Source organism: Ovis aries, chromosome 2 (genome assembly GCF_016772045.2).
Source record: "Ovis aries strain OAR_USU_Benz2616 breed Rambouillet chromosome 2, ARS-UI_Ramb_v3.0, whole genome shotgun sequence".
NCBI lineage: Eukaryota > Metazoa > Chordata > Mammalia > Artiodactyla > Bovidae > Ovis > Ovis aries.
The window spans coordinates 234,177,443-234,194,384 of record NC_056055.1 but is presented as its reverse complement, the minus strand read 5'-3'; the positions used below and the strand labels follow the sequence as shown (position 1 = coordinate 234,194,384).

The 16,942-nt window shown below is 47.0% G+C and overlaps 1 protein-coding gene across 5 annotated transcripts in view; it reads right to left on the bottom strand.

The window, feature by feature from the left end:
* Positions 1-3,364: 3,364 nt before the first annotated feature.
* Positions 3,365-16,942, bottom strand: part of EIF4E2 (eukaryotic translation initiation factor 4E family member 2) — a 30,185-nt gene continuing 16,607 nt past the window's right edge. The window contains exons 7-9 of one of the 5 annotated variants that reach the window (XM_042244410.2): positions 11,561-11,665; positions 11,133-11,211; positions 5,864-5,924 (exon numbers count right to left, since the gene is read on the bottom strand). In XM_042244410.2, the coding sequence (XP_042100344.1) occupies positions 11,166-11,211; positions 11,561-11,665 (151 nt within the window). In that variant the 3' untranslated portion in view covers positions 5,864-5,924; positions 11,133-11,165. Of the gene's footprint in view, positions 11,212-11,560; positions 11,666-12,084; positions 12,173-16,207; positions 16,474-16,942 lie in introns of those variants that run through there. The other 4 variants (XM_060411365.1, XM_027965324.3, XM_060411366.1 and 1 more) reach the window with 4 other exon arrangements.

Here is a 16,942-nt window from a genome sequence, read left to right as displayed (position 1 = left end):
GCCAGAGGCTCAGAGCCTGGACATTTAGCGCCTTCGTGGCCAAACTGGCAGGCTGCTGGTTGTCACTGGTGCTGGGGTGTAATTCACCAGCTAACAACAGGCTGAGAGCCTGACGTCATTGCCTCTCTAGAAGCAGGGTGGCTATAGGAGTTGGCAGAGAAGTTGCTCCCTGAATTCTAAGACTGTCAAATAAATCCTAGGGATGACTGTGGCCTTAAAGGCCATCTGGTCTACTCTGGAATGGGCCATTGGAATCTTCCCGGTAAATCCCCCAAATACATGACCTTCCGGCCTCTGCTCGTTCACCTGCACTGGCTGCACCAGTCACTCCATCTATAGACAGCTCAAATTATCAGGAAGCTTTTCTGAAACTGAAAGACTGTCTCTATCTACCCAGAGGTCCTGGTTCCATGGCACAAGGCCATTTTTCCATAGTCAATGAGCCATTTGAAGCCATTCACCTGTCACTGTTCCTTTCTCCAGACTAGAGGACTTCTGTGGCCACCCGCCTTCTCCCACCAGAGCCACCATCTGCATTAACCCTGCGTGTAGTTAGCTAGAGTCTCTCTTCTTCCAGAGAACTGAATTAGGTTTCTCTTTCTCCAGTTATCAGCACACCTCCTATCTCCCGCCTGGCTTAGTGCTGAGCATCCATATTTCTGGGCTCTTGTCTGCTCCCATGCTGCTGGGCCCACCCTCTCCATGCTGGGGAGACAGTTCGATTTTCCTCTGACAATACGATCCCACACCAATTATTCCTTCTATGCTCTGATCATCAATTAAATGTTCCTTTCTGTTGCCCGTGATGTTGGCGGGCCTGTGCTCATTTCGGACTTACATCTTATCAATGGTTGTTCTAGAGGTCCAGTCTTGGTATGGTGCCCTTTTCCTGCATTTCCCCCTGGTATGGTTTACCTGTGACCACCTTACCAAGCCTTAACTTAGGAGAAGACAGTCTTACCATTGGACCGTCAGCCAGTGGGGTGCCCCCTTCCTTTTGGCCTCCAGCCCCCTGCCTTGTGTGGCTCACCCAGAGCCCGTGCAGGGCTGGTGGGGGGGATCTGTGAGGCTTCTTGATGGGAAGGGCTCTGCCTCCCACTCCTGGGGCTCCCACTTTGTCCTTTCTGCTGGTCCTTTAGAAGCCACACCTGCTCTCTGGGGCCCCTTTCTTTACCCTCTGCTCGTTTGGGTCTTACTGTTCCTCCCCTCCCACTGTGGTTAGGGTTGGGGGTGGTCCTGTTCAGCGTTATAAGCATTTTTTAAAAACTAAGCTCATGGAACTATTTCCCTCGTGTCAAGTGGGGCTCATGTTGATTTACTGTCAGGCTGGAAACCTACAGCAATTGAGGGCTGGGTGGTGACTTAGGACAGACATTGGGGAAGGTGGAGGCTGGTGGGTGGAAAACAGGCAGTTTCCCTGAGTAACAGGCCTGCAGGCATTCCCCCTGGTGCTGGCACTGATGGAGCTGCTGGAACCTGCTCTGGGAAGCAGAAACCCAGGCGCCACCATAGAGCAAGGTCTGGGCGTTCAAATCGAGCATCGCCCAGGAAACTTCTTGGGTTTCTTATATTGAAATAATTTTAGATTTATGCAAGAGTTGCAGAAATAGTACTGAAAATTCCCATATACACTTCACCTGGCTTCACCTAGTATTAGCATCTTATATAACCATGGCACACTGATCAGAACCAAGAAGTGAGCATTAGTACACTGCTTTTTTTGGGAGGCGGGCATGCATGTGGCATGTGGTATTTTAATTCCCCTACCAGGGATCGAACCTGTGCCTCCTGCAGTGGAAGCACAGAGTTCTAACCACTGGATCCCCAGGGAATTCCCTGATACATTGTGAGTGTGCTAAGTCACTTCAGTCGTGTCTAGTTCTTTGCAACCCTATGGACTGTAGCCTGCCAAGCTCCTCTGTCCATGGGATTTCCCAGGCAAGAATACTGGAGTGCATTGCCATGCCCTCATCCAGGGGATCTTCCTGACCCAGGGATCGAACATCTCCTGCATCTCCTTACATCGCCTGCATTGGCAGGTGGGTTCTTTACCACTAATGCCACCTGGGAAGCCCTCCCTGATACACTACTCTTTACAAAACTTCAGGCTTTTTTGACTTCCCCACTTTTTCCATTGGTGTCTTTTTTCTTGCCCAAGATTCCACATTAATCAGTCATGTCTCCTTCCCTTCTCTCAATCTGATAGTTTCTGGATCTTTCCTTTTCTTTCATGATGCTGACCCTTGGGAATAGCACTGGTCAAGTATGTTGGTATTTTGTAGACTGTCTCTCAGTGTGGATTTGTCTGATGTTTTCTCATGAGTAGACAGGTTAAGAATTTGGGGGGAAAGACATCAGAGATGAAGTGTCCTCGACACTTATCAGCACACATGGCATCAACATCACCCAGTGGTGCCATGAACCTGGATCACTTGGCAAAGAGGCTCTCTGTCAGGTTTCTCCACTAACAGTTACTATTTTTTATTTTCCACACATTCCCTCATCAGAAGGGAGTCTTTTCTTCTCCTCCTTATTCTTTTGGCACCACCTTGCAGCTTGTGGGATCTTAGTTCCTCGAGCAGAGACTTCTACTTTGGCAGCTGGCGGACCATTGGATTTCTCCAGCAGGGTGCACTTGAGTGCTGGAGGAGAAGGGATGAGCTCTGGCCTCATCTCAGCGGTAGCAATGTGTTCCTGAACCTGAACAAGCTCAAGCCAGTTTCGTTCCACCCTCAGACACCAGCACCAGGTGAGCGGCATCCACCCCGAGGCGCCTCCTTAGTTTTGTCACCTTTAGGCCTTTTTAGTGGCTGAGTCAACAATTCGATCATATTGTTAAAATAACTTGCCTGGTTTCTACTTGGATCATGACTAATAGACAGAAAGGAAATTTATATTGAAATGCAGTCTCAAAACTACACTGTTTTAAATCTTTTGTAAGGCTCTGCATTAAGTTTCATTGTCCCCTGGTATTTCACATGAGCAATGGCCACTGGAATGCGCTACATGCCCACCTTTGGGCTAAATAAAACATTCCAGGCTAAGACCCAGGGTGGTTTCTTACTTCTGAATCTAAATCTTTGAATTCCAACACACCTCATTCCAAATTCAGAATTAAAATTAACAACTATATTTTGGTATTAAAAATGTAAATTAAGTTTTGGCAATGATTAATATCAATTAGAGAACAACTTTCTGATATTACATTCACGTAAATGATACTGGCAGTGTCTGGACTCTTCCACATATTTTGTTCTGCAATGCACTTAGCACAAAGACTCATGTGCTGAATGGCAGAAGCAAGAAGTAAAACACTACTAGTATCCCCACTTTCCATTCTATTAAAGAGTCCACAACCAGGTTCTTGCTGATATTTTCCATTTATTACTGCAGTAGACAATTGCTCTGAAAGTGCAACACTAAATCACTCTTGTCACAGCCTCTGCTCCTCCACTGGAAAACACTTGGAAATTCATTCTAGGAGCATCGTGGACCACAAGTATCTCTCCGGGTGGAAAATTGTCACTGCCAATGTCACAGGGCAAACACACACACACATGAACAGGAGGGTAAGAGAAGAGCACTGGCAAGGCGTGGGGCCAGTTTCTGGGGGTCCTGGGAACAGCCCACCTGGGCACACTGGATGCCCCCCCTCCAGCAGCCACCCAACACGTCTGCTAGGTTGGCAGATGCCTGGTGCACCTTTCTTCCTTTTTCTCTGGAAATGGTGGTACCATAACTGCAACCGTGTCCTGTCTCAGTTGTTAGGAATTGAAAAGACCTCGCAAGCTAGTGTGAAAAACAGGTGGTTTGGAGAACTGACTCTTTAAATCTCTGACTCTTTAAATCTCTGATTTAAAGCTGTTAGGCAGAAGATCTGGAAAATTCTAGGGTAAGACACTGCCTAGCAGAAATAACTCTTGTTCTAGCTAGCATATTTTTGACAGGGAAAAAATAACTTTCAAATACTGCAAAGACAAAGAGGAAGGCAGGGGACAGGGAGTGACATCAGCAGCTCTAGAAAACACAAGAGACTAAGAAATTAAAACGAGACCCCCCCGCCCCCCCCAAAAAAACAAATATGGACAACTAAGCACTCAATCTGACAAAACCTTCACTTGTGAACATGTAACAAACATATGCACCCACACACACATGCTAACAGTCAGTCAGGTGGATGCCCAGAGGGCAAATCCAAACGTCCGCTCTCTTTGGGATTTTCATGGCAAATCTGAGTTTAGGCAAAAGTGAAGACCTCCCTGGGGTCTAAACTCAGGAGGCAGCGTTTGTCCCCTGCTTGGGCCAACATTGCTCCTGTATTTGTCTGAGCCGTTCACAGCTGTCTGGGCACTAGAGTTTATTCTTCATACTCCTGGAGTTTAAATTGCTGCTAGACCTTCTCTGATCTAACTTCACCTGCAATGGAAGCGCCTCCCTTTTGGCCCCATACGCCTCTGTTCTTTTAGGAATAAGCACCCCAAGACAGTGGTAATGAGAGTGTTCAGGAGCTGGAAAGTAGGAAGAGTTAATATAAATACCAGAAGGAAATGCCTGTTACTCTATGATTTCTCTGAGACCAGATGGCCAAGGACCCCGGCCTGCAAGGATAGGTTTTAGGGGAGGCCTTAATTTAAGGTACTGCAATCTGTGCTCACAAGAGCCAAGTAAGATGGCGCTCCTCGGAGGCTGCTGAGGACTGGTCCTTGGTACTTAGTTCCAACCCCAGGTGTTCTCTGACCTCTCTGACTTCAGTCCTTCTGAAGTCAGATCACCCGGCTTCTCTGGCATGTGCCTGGTCATTTTTAGAGCCTGCCTGCAACAGCCCACAAGGTTTGTGTTGGGCTTCCTGGATGAGCACACACCAGCTAACACATTTACCAGGTGATGAGGACTGACAGCAGATTTCTCTACCACTGCAGACAGGCAGAACCATGCAAAGAAAGCCGTCTATCACGGTCACCTTTTCTCCAGATGTCCCAGTTTTGAGATCACAGAACTGACCATGTTAACACCTGGCAGCAGCCAACTTCTGCTTCCCTTCCTCCACGAGGGGAATGCAAAAACACACAGCAATAGGCTGGACATGACAGGTCCTGCCCGTTTGGGAACCTGGGTCAGAAACTGCCCTCAGCTCCAAATCCTGCCCTTGGAACCTCTAGTACAACCTCGCTCCTCATCAAACTGCAGTTTGGTGCAGTTTAATTTACAATCATACCTTCTAAGCCGCCTAAGTGAGACCTGTGTGGCCCACTGGTTACAATTCTAAGTGCAGCAGTGCCTAAAAGGAAAGAGTCCCACAGGAGGGAAGACTGGAGGGCATAAGGGAGGAGACTACAGAATCAGTAACACACCTTCCGAAAGGGTGGCCTTGGGGGACAAGGGGTGTGAAATAAACAAAATGTCCCAATAATTTAGTGGCAGATCTAGAAGAGAGCGTTTATAGCTATTCTGGGACTCTCCAACAAAACGCTTTTCCTGGATGCACAGACATTCATAATACTGCTCACTCTCAGTCGACAGCTCTGGCTTGTACACGTGGTCACGACCCCCTTCGTACAGCAGAGGCGAGCACGACAGAGTGCCCGGGAGGCACCTGGACAGCACACAGCAAGACAAAAGGCTGAACTCCCCCCCCACAGAACCCCGTTAAAAAAAAAAGTCTGTCTATTACAAAGTCACGTGTTCCGTTTTTTCCGCTTTATAAAGTCAGCGACGCTGGAGGGTGTCTAGCGGAATCTGTCCTCCAGGAATGAGTGCAAAAGGGGAGCACGCGGCTCGGGGACGTCCCTTCGGTGAGCAGACGGGAGGGGCCAGCCGGAGGCCTCCCATCCGCTTCGGACAAACACACACACACAGGAAAGGATTATTGCCAGCTTGTGTACTCTCACAAGGTGATTTTTGTATTTCGAAAGCTTGAATTGTCCCTGAAAGAAAAAATGGGAGAAAAGAGAGCATTCAATACACAGTGTCATCTCCAGGCAACACACACACACAGGGGGAAACTGAGCTCGGCAGCTCTGGGGCCCACCTGACACCCTGGGATCTTCCTTCCTTGCTCATCTAATGCCAGCATGGCCATCTGCCCCACAAGTCCCTTCAAACGCTTGGGCTCAACTGGCTTTAATAGCTAGAGGTCAGAAACAACCCAAATGCATGTGAGCAAGGGACTAAATATTAATGATACTGTGCAGCTTTTAAAAAGGGAGAAAGAAGCTCTCTACTGAGACTTCTGAAAAGAAGCCTTTCTCCCAGAGAGACCAATAGGGTAAGGTGCAGAACAGCATGTGCACATGACACGCGGCTGTCTGTGTAAGTAGGGGTGGAGGAAATAAGGTTTTTATTTGCCTCAAGTTAAGCCATACATACTGAAACGCTGTAAGGCTCCATGGGAACCAGTAACAGTGGCTAACTGGGGCTTGTGCTGGCAGAGGAAGGGGACTCTGGAAACGGGGCCGATGGAGAAAGAGTGGAAGGCAAACCTCTTGTTCTGTTTTCTTACACACACATGCACACAAAAAATGTTTTAAAAAACTGAATCATCAATTTGTATTATATACTAAAAAAAAAAAAAACCAACCAACCAAAAATCCCTTGGTTCAAAACTGACAGCTGCTTACAAAAGGACATTCCAGGAGGTGAAATCTGGACACCCTTCACTTTAAAAACTTGGCATGTACATCCATGTGTGCACGTGTGTGCACATGTGCATGTAACAGATAACAAGATATCTTCTTAGTTGCCTTCTAGGGGATGCAGACAGGTTTGGCTGCCCACTAGTAACCTCTCCTGTTTCAGCCTAGAAATCCAACACCTTAGCCATTTTAATCCCAAAATCTCAGGGCTAAAGGGGGCTTTAAAAGTCACTGCACCTACTGCTCTGGCCCCAGGCTTCAGACTTAAGTTTGTGTGAACTTTTGAGACATAAATTCTCATTAATCTGATTTTGGAATAATTTCCTCCATTTAATTTAATTTAATTTTTATTTATTTAATTTTTTTCCTCCATTTACTTTTAATGGCACATTCTAGAAGCTTTGGTTTTCACTGACCTGTTGGAGAATTGCTACAATTGTCTGGGTATCTGGCAACTGGACTGGAAAGAGTTAATACTGATGAAAACATATGCTCAGCCCAGCCAAACAGCAGTGTCTTCCTGCCAATGGCTAACCAAGTCTCCCCTGTGATGGTGGCAGGCTGACAGTAACTTACAGCCCTCACCACACAGACAAGTAACTGCAGATAAGAACGCCGAGAGGGAAACCGGAGCTGGCATGGGTGAACTCTGGCTGGGAAGAAGCTGATATTATCTCAAAAGCCCACTGGCAATTTTGTAACTGACATGCATGACCATGCAATTCCATGATCAATGCTACTAGAATTTGAGTGATCCCTATCTAAGGAGTTGACTGAACACAAAGAGAACTTAGTGGAATGATCATCTTTTTAAAGGAACGTCTAATAGGACAGATCCCCCTGAGGTGCCGCAAATAGCCAGAAGAAGGAGGCATCTGATAGTAAGACAGAAAAGCAGGAGTCACTGAGGTGTGCTAGTTGAGTGCCCCCAGGAACACCGTGCTGCAATACTGAGGGCTGTATGATGGAGAACACCTCTAAAAACAAAGAAGTGGTTGGGAAGGAAGGATTTGTTTGGCTTCCTTCTTCCCCTTTGATGCCATCTCGATCCCATGGGCCACCTGGTGGCTCAGATGGTAAAGAATCCTCCTGCAATGCAGAAGACCCAGGTTTGATCCCTGGGTGGGGAAGAGCCCCACAGATTAACTGGATCACAAGTCAATCAACAGGGAGACCAGAAAGGCAGAACTTCGGGAAGGCAGAATCAGAGAATCTTCTGACTATGGGAGAAGGATCTGTCTTGAAGTGGGAGAGACGGCAGGCAAATATCTGGACTCAGTCCTTTCACAGCTCTTTAGTGATGTAAAGAAGAGCATTCTCAGGATTAATCATCCCCGTGAACAGGGCATCTTATCTTCTAGGAGAACTCCTGTGCTGTGCTGGAGCTGGGCCTGAAACAAATTCTCTCGGGGGGCAGGTAAACTAAGCTCTACAACACGTTCCCATTCAGAAAGAGGTAATACTTAATTCTACTGTCATAAATCTCTTCACAGAAATTCTAAGAACTCAGAAGCATTTTAAAGTTTATTTGCAAAAGAGAAATGAGGAGGAACAGAGTAACAGAGCTAAGAGAATCAAGCTATTTTTCCTCCAGAATTTGATATAAAAGAAAAATACTGAGGAATGAGGGTGGGCAATAGGCTCCTGATGACAGGCTGAAGCAGGCTGGTGGCAGTGGGCCCCTCAGGTCCAGCCTTTGTTTAAAAAAAAAAAAAGAGTAGGTTGAGAACAGCCTAGTGCCAAATTTAGTCTGAGGAATGTGTTCACCTCAAAGCAGCTGGGAACTAACCCTCAGCTGTCCCTCACTCCAGGCTGCAGTGCACAGAGAGATGAGAAGACAGGAAGGGAGAAGGTAAACAGGAAGTGGCAGAGGCCACAAGCAACTGTTTTCCCCCTAAAGATGGGTTTCTGTTCTTTTAAAAGCAAATTAAAATTTAGACAATTAAGACTGAGCACTGGAAAGTTAGACCCTACAGGCACCTTGTGGTGGGCAGACTATTGGGAAGGTTTATTGGTTTTGTTTTTTCAGTGGTTTTCAATAATATAAAAGAGTGTTCAGAAGGAAATGATAACACTTTTTACATCATGGTCTTCAGGGAAACATTCTCTGGCTATTCACCTGCCCAGCCCAGGCCAGCTCTGGCTTCCTCCTCGCTCCCTCCCTGCATAGTAAATCAAATGGCAAACCACCTAGGTTCACTCGGATAAATTTCAATCTCTCATCTCTGCCAAGTGACCACATCAACTTCAATCCCCATCAGTAGAGACCACTGCTCTGCACATGCCAGTCTAGACATACAGGGCCCCAGAATCTCCGCCCCTATCCCCCAGCAGCTAACCAGGACTTCTGCTGAAGCTATGGTTAACAGTGCCATGCTTATTTGTCACACTAATAGAGGTCGCATGACACAGTCCTAAAATATCAGCAGCTACATGGAATGGCACAAAACAGCAGATAAATTGAGAAGTATTTGTGGTTCAAGAATTATTTAACTAGCAGTTTATTCCTTTTACTTGGTTGGAGAAAAGGGAGGGAAGACAAGAAGGCTACAGTCTTAGGGGGCCTCTGAAATAGCAGCTGGTATGTGCACCTTCTTGGAACACCCAGTTAAACACTTTTAAGGTAAAATCAAAAAACATGAAATAAAAAATTCCTTCTCAAGTCTGTTGTGACAGGGAAGTGAGCTGGGCTTTTTTGTTTAGACTCGAATACTCCTCTCATTCTCCCAAGTCTGTGCTTCAAGAAGAATACTTAACCCATTGAAGGAATGCACCCTTCAAGTCTGCCCCATAAAAATGATATGGGGGTGGGGTGGGACAACAAAAAGAACAAAGAGCCTACAAAATGGCAATTATGCAAATATGACTGTTCAAAAAAAATTCAAAGGTATTTTTCCTGGGGAATCTAGTGCCAGCTCTAGGGAGAGGGAAAAATTTTAAGTTTTCTTCTGTCTCTTTCAACTTCATTTTAAAGCCCCCTCCCATGCTCCCATGGAACCTAAGATGCTGTTGAATTTTAAAGGTACCATCATTCTATGTACTTTGAGAGGTAAACACTGCCATTAAACTATGACAAAAACCTTTCTTATCACATTCAGTGTAAGAATCCCAATTTTAGGGATCTTCAAAGCAGGAAAGAAAGGAATTTTATATATGGTAATGCTGTTAAAACAAGTCCTGTATCACACCAGGACTCTGGAAATTTAACTTACGGATGTATTCTGAATGTCTGCTATTTTCCAGCCTACAAGTCAACATGTTGGTATTAAAACTAATACATGTTTTCATCCCTCTTTGATATACTAGCCACCATCTTAGAATTCTATATTGAGTATACTTTACAGAGAATCCCTTTGAATTTCAATTCTGAAAACCTAGCATTATCATCTAAAAACTGAATTTGTGATGAATGAATTAAACTATTTGAAAAAAAGATATGAGTGGCATGAGTGTACAGGAATTCCAGGACTGTCTGTTCCTCAGACCCCAGCCACTCGCTCTGACCCTCACAGGGTCATACTCTCTTTGGCTCATCTAGGGAAGAGGGCAGGTCTCCTTTCCTTGAAAAAGTCTCCCTTGCTTCCTGTTCTGAAGCAGAGTTCTGAAACAACTACTACAGCGGGCATGTTCTCTTCCAATTTTAGAAATTCTCCATTTCTTAGGGATGGGGTCAGGGGGCTGGGGCAGGGATAGTTAACGTCCAGGGATGTGCTTTTGGGCCAGGCACATGCAGACCCTGTCCCTGTAGCCATTCCTCTCATCCAGAATTCATCCAATCCCTTCTGCTAAAGAGACAGACATGGACTTGGAACTCCCTTAACTGAAATATAAATATTCTTAAAATGAATGGTTCGCTGACCCAGCCTTTGCTATCCCAGGGCCCCTCTCTGCCAGCAAACACGTGTTGGTCTCACCATAATATAACCTGGAACCATCCTTCCTACACAGGCCTGAAATCTCCCCCATCCCCCACCATTCACTTTAGCCTTTGAAACTTGGAGGTTCCATCACTGTTTCCTCACAACTGACAAATACCGCCAGCAAACGAGACACACCTCTCATCAAAGTCATACAGGGGCCAGAGGAACTGCCCTGTTAGTCACAGGACACTGCCAGATAGCTTAAACATGGCCATGTCTGGGAATTTAAAAAAAAAAAAAAAAAACACCTCTGGCCCATTTATAGTCATGAAATGTCAGGATCCAAAGAGACCAGAGATGTTAGTCTGTGAAACCTCATTTCCCAGATCAGAAAGCAGAGGTGCAGTGAGGCTCATCAACCTGCCCAGGGGTTCACTGGGAGACACATGACCCAGGGAGGATGATAAGTCAGCAGCTCTGGACTCAGTGTTTCCCTCCAAGACGGTGGGTGCCTGGCACAGGCTCAGTGTTGGCAGAGATAAGCCTGGGGGCAGATGGGGGAGGGCAAGCCCTTGGGAGGAGGGTCCTACGACTGGGAGGGACATCACAGGGTTACGGAGTAAGATAGACGAGGCCCTACCCTGAGTGTGACAGACAGAGGGGGAGCGTCCGATCAGCGGCCGCTGCTGTTCACCAGGCCATGAAACTCCTCCCAGGCCCTGGCAAACCAGAGACAAAAAACACAACAGCACATTCAGATCAGAGGCTTTTAACAAAGAGAGCAGACAAGATAACCCCACACCCCAATTCAGATATCCTCAAGGTCAGGTGGGGCCCGCTGAAACCTGGAAGCACAGGAGCGAGGGTCCCCGCCCAGACTTTCCCGTTAAGCAGGGGGGCTGGCACCTTTCAGGGGCACCTGGCACCTTTCGGGGGCACCTGGCACTTCTGGCTCGTGCTACTGCCCGTCTGGCCCTCACTGCCCCCGAGCGGACTTTCACGTCCTTCCAGCCACTCCTTCCACAAGTCTACTGGGGAGGCCACGGAGGTCAGATTAAGTTCACCCACCATGCGGGACACTTCCAATTCACCGAGGTGAGGGGCAGCAGCGCTTTCTGTCTTGGGGATGTGAGGAGAGGAGGCAGAAGTGATTTTTCTCCATCAGGCCTCACCCTGAGGGTAAAGGCAGGTACCCAACAGCATTAAGATGCTGATACAAAGATGCAGTGAGGAAATAAGACTGCTTCATCTGCTTCCATACTTCAAACCTTCTAACCCTTTTCAACTCAGACCCCAGATTCATGTCAGGTTCCATGCGTTTACTGGTAATACCCAAGTAACGATTATCTTAAAAAATTTTATGTGCCATAGCATGTCCAAGGACCAAACTCCTTTGAAACTCCCCAGGACCGATGCTCAGCGCAACTTTAATGCTTATTACCTAAATTAAGAAACTGGAGCTAGGAAGGGATAAGGAATGTGACTGAAGGGCAGAGTCTTTTGGATGACGTTCCACAGAGAACAAGCCTTGGTGGCTGCAGGCCAGACACCAGGAGAAAGAGGCTCCCTCCTGCCTCCGAAGCCCTGACCCACCTCAAGTTCTCTGAGAGGAGCTGACGTCCTTCCTTTTTGCCTGAGCCATTTTTCAGCCACTTAGGGACAAAGTGTCAGGAAACTTCCCTGGGAATTATACATAAAATGGGTAATTTGGTGCCTTTGAATCTAAATCCCTTCCTTACCATCAATTATTCCATTTGCAGCTTAAAGGGGTGAAATATTCATGGTAACAACATATAGGGTTTAATATGCTCAATTATTTGCTCATTGCTGCTGCTACTGCTAAGTCACTTCAGTCGTGTCTGACTCTGTGTGACCCCATAGACGACAGCCCACCAGGGTCCCCTGTCCCTGGGATTCTCCAGGCAAGAATACTGGAGTGGGTTGCCATTTCCTTCTCCAATGCATGAAAATGAAAAGTGAAAAGTGAAGTCGCTCAGTCGTGTCTGACTCTTCGCGACCCCATGGACTGTAGCCTACCAGGCTTTTCCGTCCATGGGATTTTCCAAGCAAGAGTACTGGAATGGGATGCCATCGCCTTCTCCAATTTGCTCACTACAGGTTTAATATTATGGCCACTAAACTGCACTTCATCACTAGGTCTCCTACTGATAGCTTTTCTTCTTTTTTCAAATAGGAAGGGATGAAACAAAGACCTGGCCCAGTAAATTCATTCTTCCATGCAATCATTAGTTTCATTAGTTATTTCCCTTTTGAAGAGCAACACTTATAAGTTAATGATGTAGCTCTCAGAACAAGAGACTGATCCACAGTTAATTGTTTCTTCAGAATATCGTCAAAATCCGGATACATGTATGTTCACTGAATGGAAGAAAAACGTTTAGAACATCCAGTAAGCATGCGTCTTGTCAATTCACAAACTCAATTTCCACGGAAAGACACGTTTCACAGCTCTTTCTGGAGAGATGGTAACACGATGAACTTTGAGAGTCTATCAGTGATGGCAGGAGGTCATTTCACTCTTCACTCCAAATGAAGATAAAAAGAAAGCAAAATCTGACACCCAGGCAATGACCCAGGAAACCCCCTTCTCACTCTAAGAGTGAGGTTTAAGTTATATTTAAGCAAGTCAGGTATCAACAAGAAACTACATGGCTGTGTTGAAGGTTCACCTCATTTATCCTTTAGTTTCCAGAAAGGCCTACACTAGTCCAAACGGAAGTTCTCTATGTTAAGAACTTACAGAAATAGGGATTTCAGAGTTCCCCTCTAATCCAGTTTAGCATTAAACTGCCCTCCTATTTTCTTCAGCAGTATATTCTTTACATGGAAAACTTCAACATGAAGAATCTGGGCAAAGAAATTTCCTCAGGTGGATTCAGTGGAGATAAAATCACTGCTCACAGTCATTGGTACAATCACTGGTTCTCAATGCTTGACTAAGTAAACCAACTGCCTAAAACTAGGTGCGAATGTTCTGGCTATTTTTCACCTGGCATCCCAGGCATATATGTAATTTTAAAACTTGTTTCTTTGAAAGGTAAACATAGAACAAGTTAAATGTTATATCTGTCATGTAAACTGAGTTTCCTAAAAACATTTTTCTCCCCCTATTATCCTAATACAACCTATAGGGAATTCTAAACAGATTCAAATGACAGGGTAACAAGGAGTCCTTTCAAGATCACTTTTTACCAGCTGGCTTACCAGAGAGCAAATTCTAAGGGCAGAAATCTCATCCCTTAACTCTGCATTTGCCCCCACTCTGGCCCAGCCTCACTTCACAGCCTTGCCCTCAGCTGGCTCTCACACTCACAAATGAGTTGGGTCTCCTGCAGGTCTGGGCTTTACCTTGCACATCAGTGTAGAGGGACATTTCCCAAAAGCAAAGCCTGGCCAGCAATGATGCTGGGTGACGCAGCGCCCCCAGCTGTGATTTAGCTGTGGCTAGAGAAGGGATGGTTGGTCCCTGCCTACCAAGTTCAATATTTAAATACAATGAAATCTAGATGTGGTGGAGTCCCCATGATTTGACCCATTTCTCCTCTAAAATAAATGAATAAAGACAAGTCACCTACCCTCAGCTGTCTGTGCAGAGGGGCCTGGTCAGTCTTCCCAACACTGTGGCCACCGAGTGCAACAGGCCCTGTCTTCCCCCTCCCATCCCAGGCCAGAGGCACAAAAGGACTCAACAGACTATTCCAAAGAGGAATTTCCTCACAAAAGACACTCCTGTTTTATACGGCCCTGTGACCCAACTCTTCTCCTGGTGGTCCCATGATTCTGGGGTGCAAGTCTGGCTGTGTTATGAGGCTGTCCACCTGCAAGGACCCAAATCTCTGAAACCTCAGCCACACACCTAAGACTTGATTTAACCATTTTCCCACTTCTCAGTGGGCCTGTGCACCCTTAAGGGACTGACTGTTAGCAGTAAACAAGGGTGTGAGGCAGCAAGCAGTGTTCCCTCTGCAGCAAAGCGGCTCACCATGCCCCTTGCGCAGTGGCAGCGGTCACCTCTTAGCTCAGCAAGGGGTGCTAGCAAGGAGTGCAGCAGGAACAGGCAACAAGCAGTGTGATGAAGGCAGGCTGGGGAACGAGACACTTGAAATAGGACTTTGGAGACTGGACGGCAACACAGCAAGGGGGAGGGACACCTGCCTGAGACAGCTGAGTACCCCTAGAACACTCTCCTCACCATTTCCAGGACCCCTCATCTCCAGAGTACGTGGGAGAGAGTAAGAGTTGGCTCTTTCCTCCTCACATCCCTTCAATTCTCAAGTCCAAGCAGTTGCTGTTCCTTGGCTCAAACACAGCCACGCCTGTGGGACAGCCACAGGGGAAGGACAAAGCAGAACAGTCCTGGCTTCCATTCAGGTGTGGCAAGGCTCAGAGGGGTCAAGGTCAGTTCGATGCTTTCCAATCAACTCTTACACTGGTAGGTGGCATCAGGCTCAACCTCTGGACCAGCTATATTAGCTGAAATTAAGATCAATACATGTGGACATCACAGCGGAAGGCAAGAGGGAAAGGGCCATAGAACGTCATTCTTTGACAAACACTGAAAACATAGAAAATATGTATTTCCACACATCAACCATCTCCATCTTTCAGGAACTTTAAGTAATCTGGGGTAAGTGATCACAAAAAGCAGCAATGACAGAGCCACCTCCAGGATGCTCAGCCTGTGTGCTAGTCCTGATGTGTGGTCTGTGGGATCCCAGGCCTCATGGAGACAGATGGGCAGTCAGGATGGCACAGCTCAGGGTGTCGCTGCCAAACTGGAGCAGCACAGCCACTTTGGAGAACTCCACGCTATGCCCACAGCCACCTTCACAGATGCTATCAGGCCACCTGGCCTAGTGTGGGCATATGTGGTTTATTTATGGTTTGGGTGGAAGCTCTAAAGAAAACCTAAATTCACATTAAGCTTTGCTAGATTTCTCCATGCAGGTTAGGGGCCTGAAGGCCAAGTTGCAGCACACACATGCCGAGCCTCAAAAACACGTGAGGGGCTGGGCCATGCTGTGGTCAGATGTCCTAAGGGGCAAAGTCACACAGGACAAAGACACGTCCCCACCCCCAGGTCCTGATGCACGACAACCCCAGAGACTGGGGAAAGGGAAGGGCTAGAACTTTGCAAAGTGTCTGCAGGGTGAGCTCAGAGAGGAAGATGAGCTGGCTCCAAGGGGAGAGCAGAAGGGGAAAGGCTGGCAGAGAGCTTGCGGTTGGGAGGCTTTGGCCAGTGAGGAAAGCCCACTTACACAAAGCAAGGAAGCTCTACACACACAGCGGCAAACAGATGGAAGCAAGGCTTTACCTCCAAGCAAGAGATGTCTTTGAAGTAAGACAAATGAAGTCAGCCAAGCGAAGGTCAAGGATCCCCCTTTCCAACCTGATGGACTTTTGAGCCGAATTCTAAATCAGAAATCACTTTGTTCCTGTCCTCCGCATGACTGGTGGAAACTTAAATACCAAAAAAACCGGGGTCTCTTTCTGAGAGATGTCACCTCAGTGTTGGACCTCAGTGGAGATGGAACAAAATACCGTGTGATGTGATACCATGGGCTTATGGAAATGAGGCTGCATTCCCCGGACGGCCCTCCACGGAGCAGTCTGTGCCATTCCTTACTATGGTGACAGTCAGTCTGAAAGGCCACTTCTCTGATGCACCGTAAAGAGCAAGAGCATGAGACAAGCTAGTTTAGCACCATTTATTAAGTGATCTCAGCTGTTGTTGTAGCTGCTGCGTGTCAGCCTGTTCTTAAAACAGAAAATGCTCTTCCAGTTCCTCTTGTCCGGGACGGAAGGATCTTCCAGGTAGCACACCAACAGAACAAGAGACTCCGATGACGCCGGCTTCAATGACGGTGCCATCCAGAGAGGGAGAGGGTCATGGCACATTCAACCGCGGCTTCCAGAGGTTTTGAAAAAGGAGCCTTTGGGAGCCCAGCCTGCCTGGCATTCTAGTGGAAGTGCAAAAGGTTGGCATGTTGGGAGAGAGAGGGAGCCGCGAGGGGAAAGTGGCATCTAGGTGTCAAGGAGGGGTTTCTGGCCCCTGTGGCTGCAGGGCTGGAGGACTAGGCAGACCTCTGATAAAGCAGCAAGCAGCAGACTAAGGCACCAAGCCCCAAGGCTAGCCTAGACTCTATGGACCTGTATACATGGCTACAGAAGTCAGGAAGAGCTGCTTTGGGGTATTTGAAAGGGAGAACAGTGGAGAGGTGGGAGTTGAAAAATATCTCTTTCCCTTTCCTATCCGGGTGAAAAGGTTGCTTTGGGGTGGGGTAGGGGAATGGGGGGCATTTGGGAATACTAAACACAAGAGTCCTAGGAAAAGCAGGTGTGGATCTCTCCAGCCTAGACTGAGTCTGGCTGGAGGGCAGAAACTACTTGTATTTCAGAACAAAGAATAAGAAAAATCTGCCAAGAGAA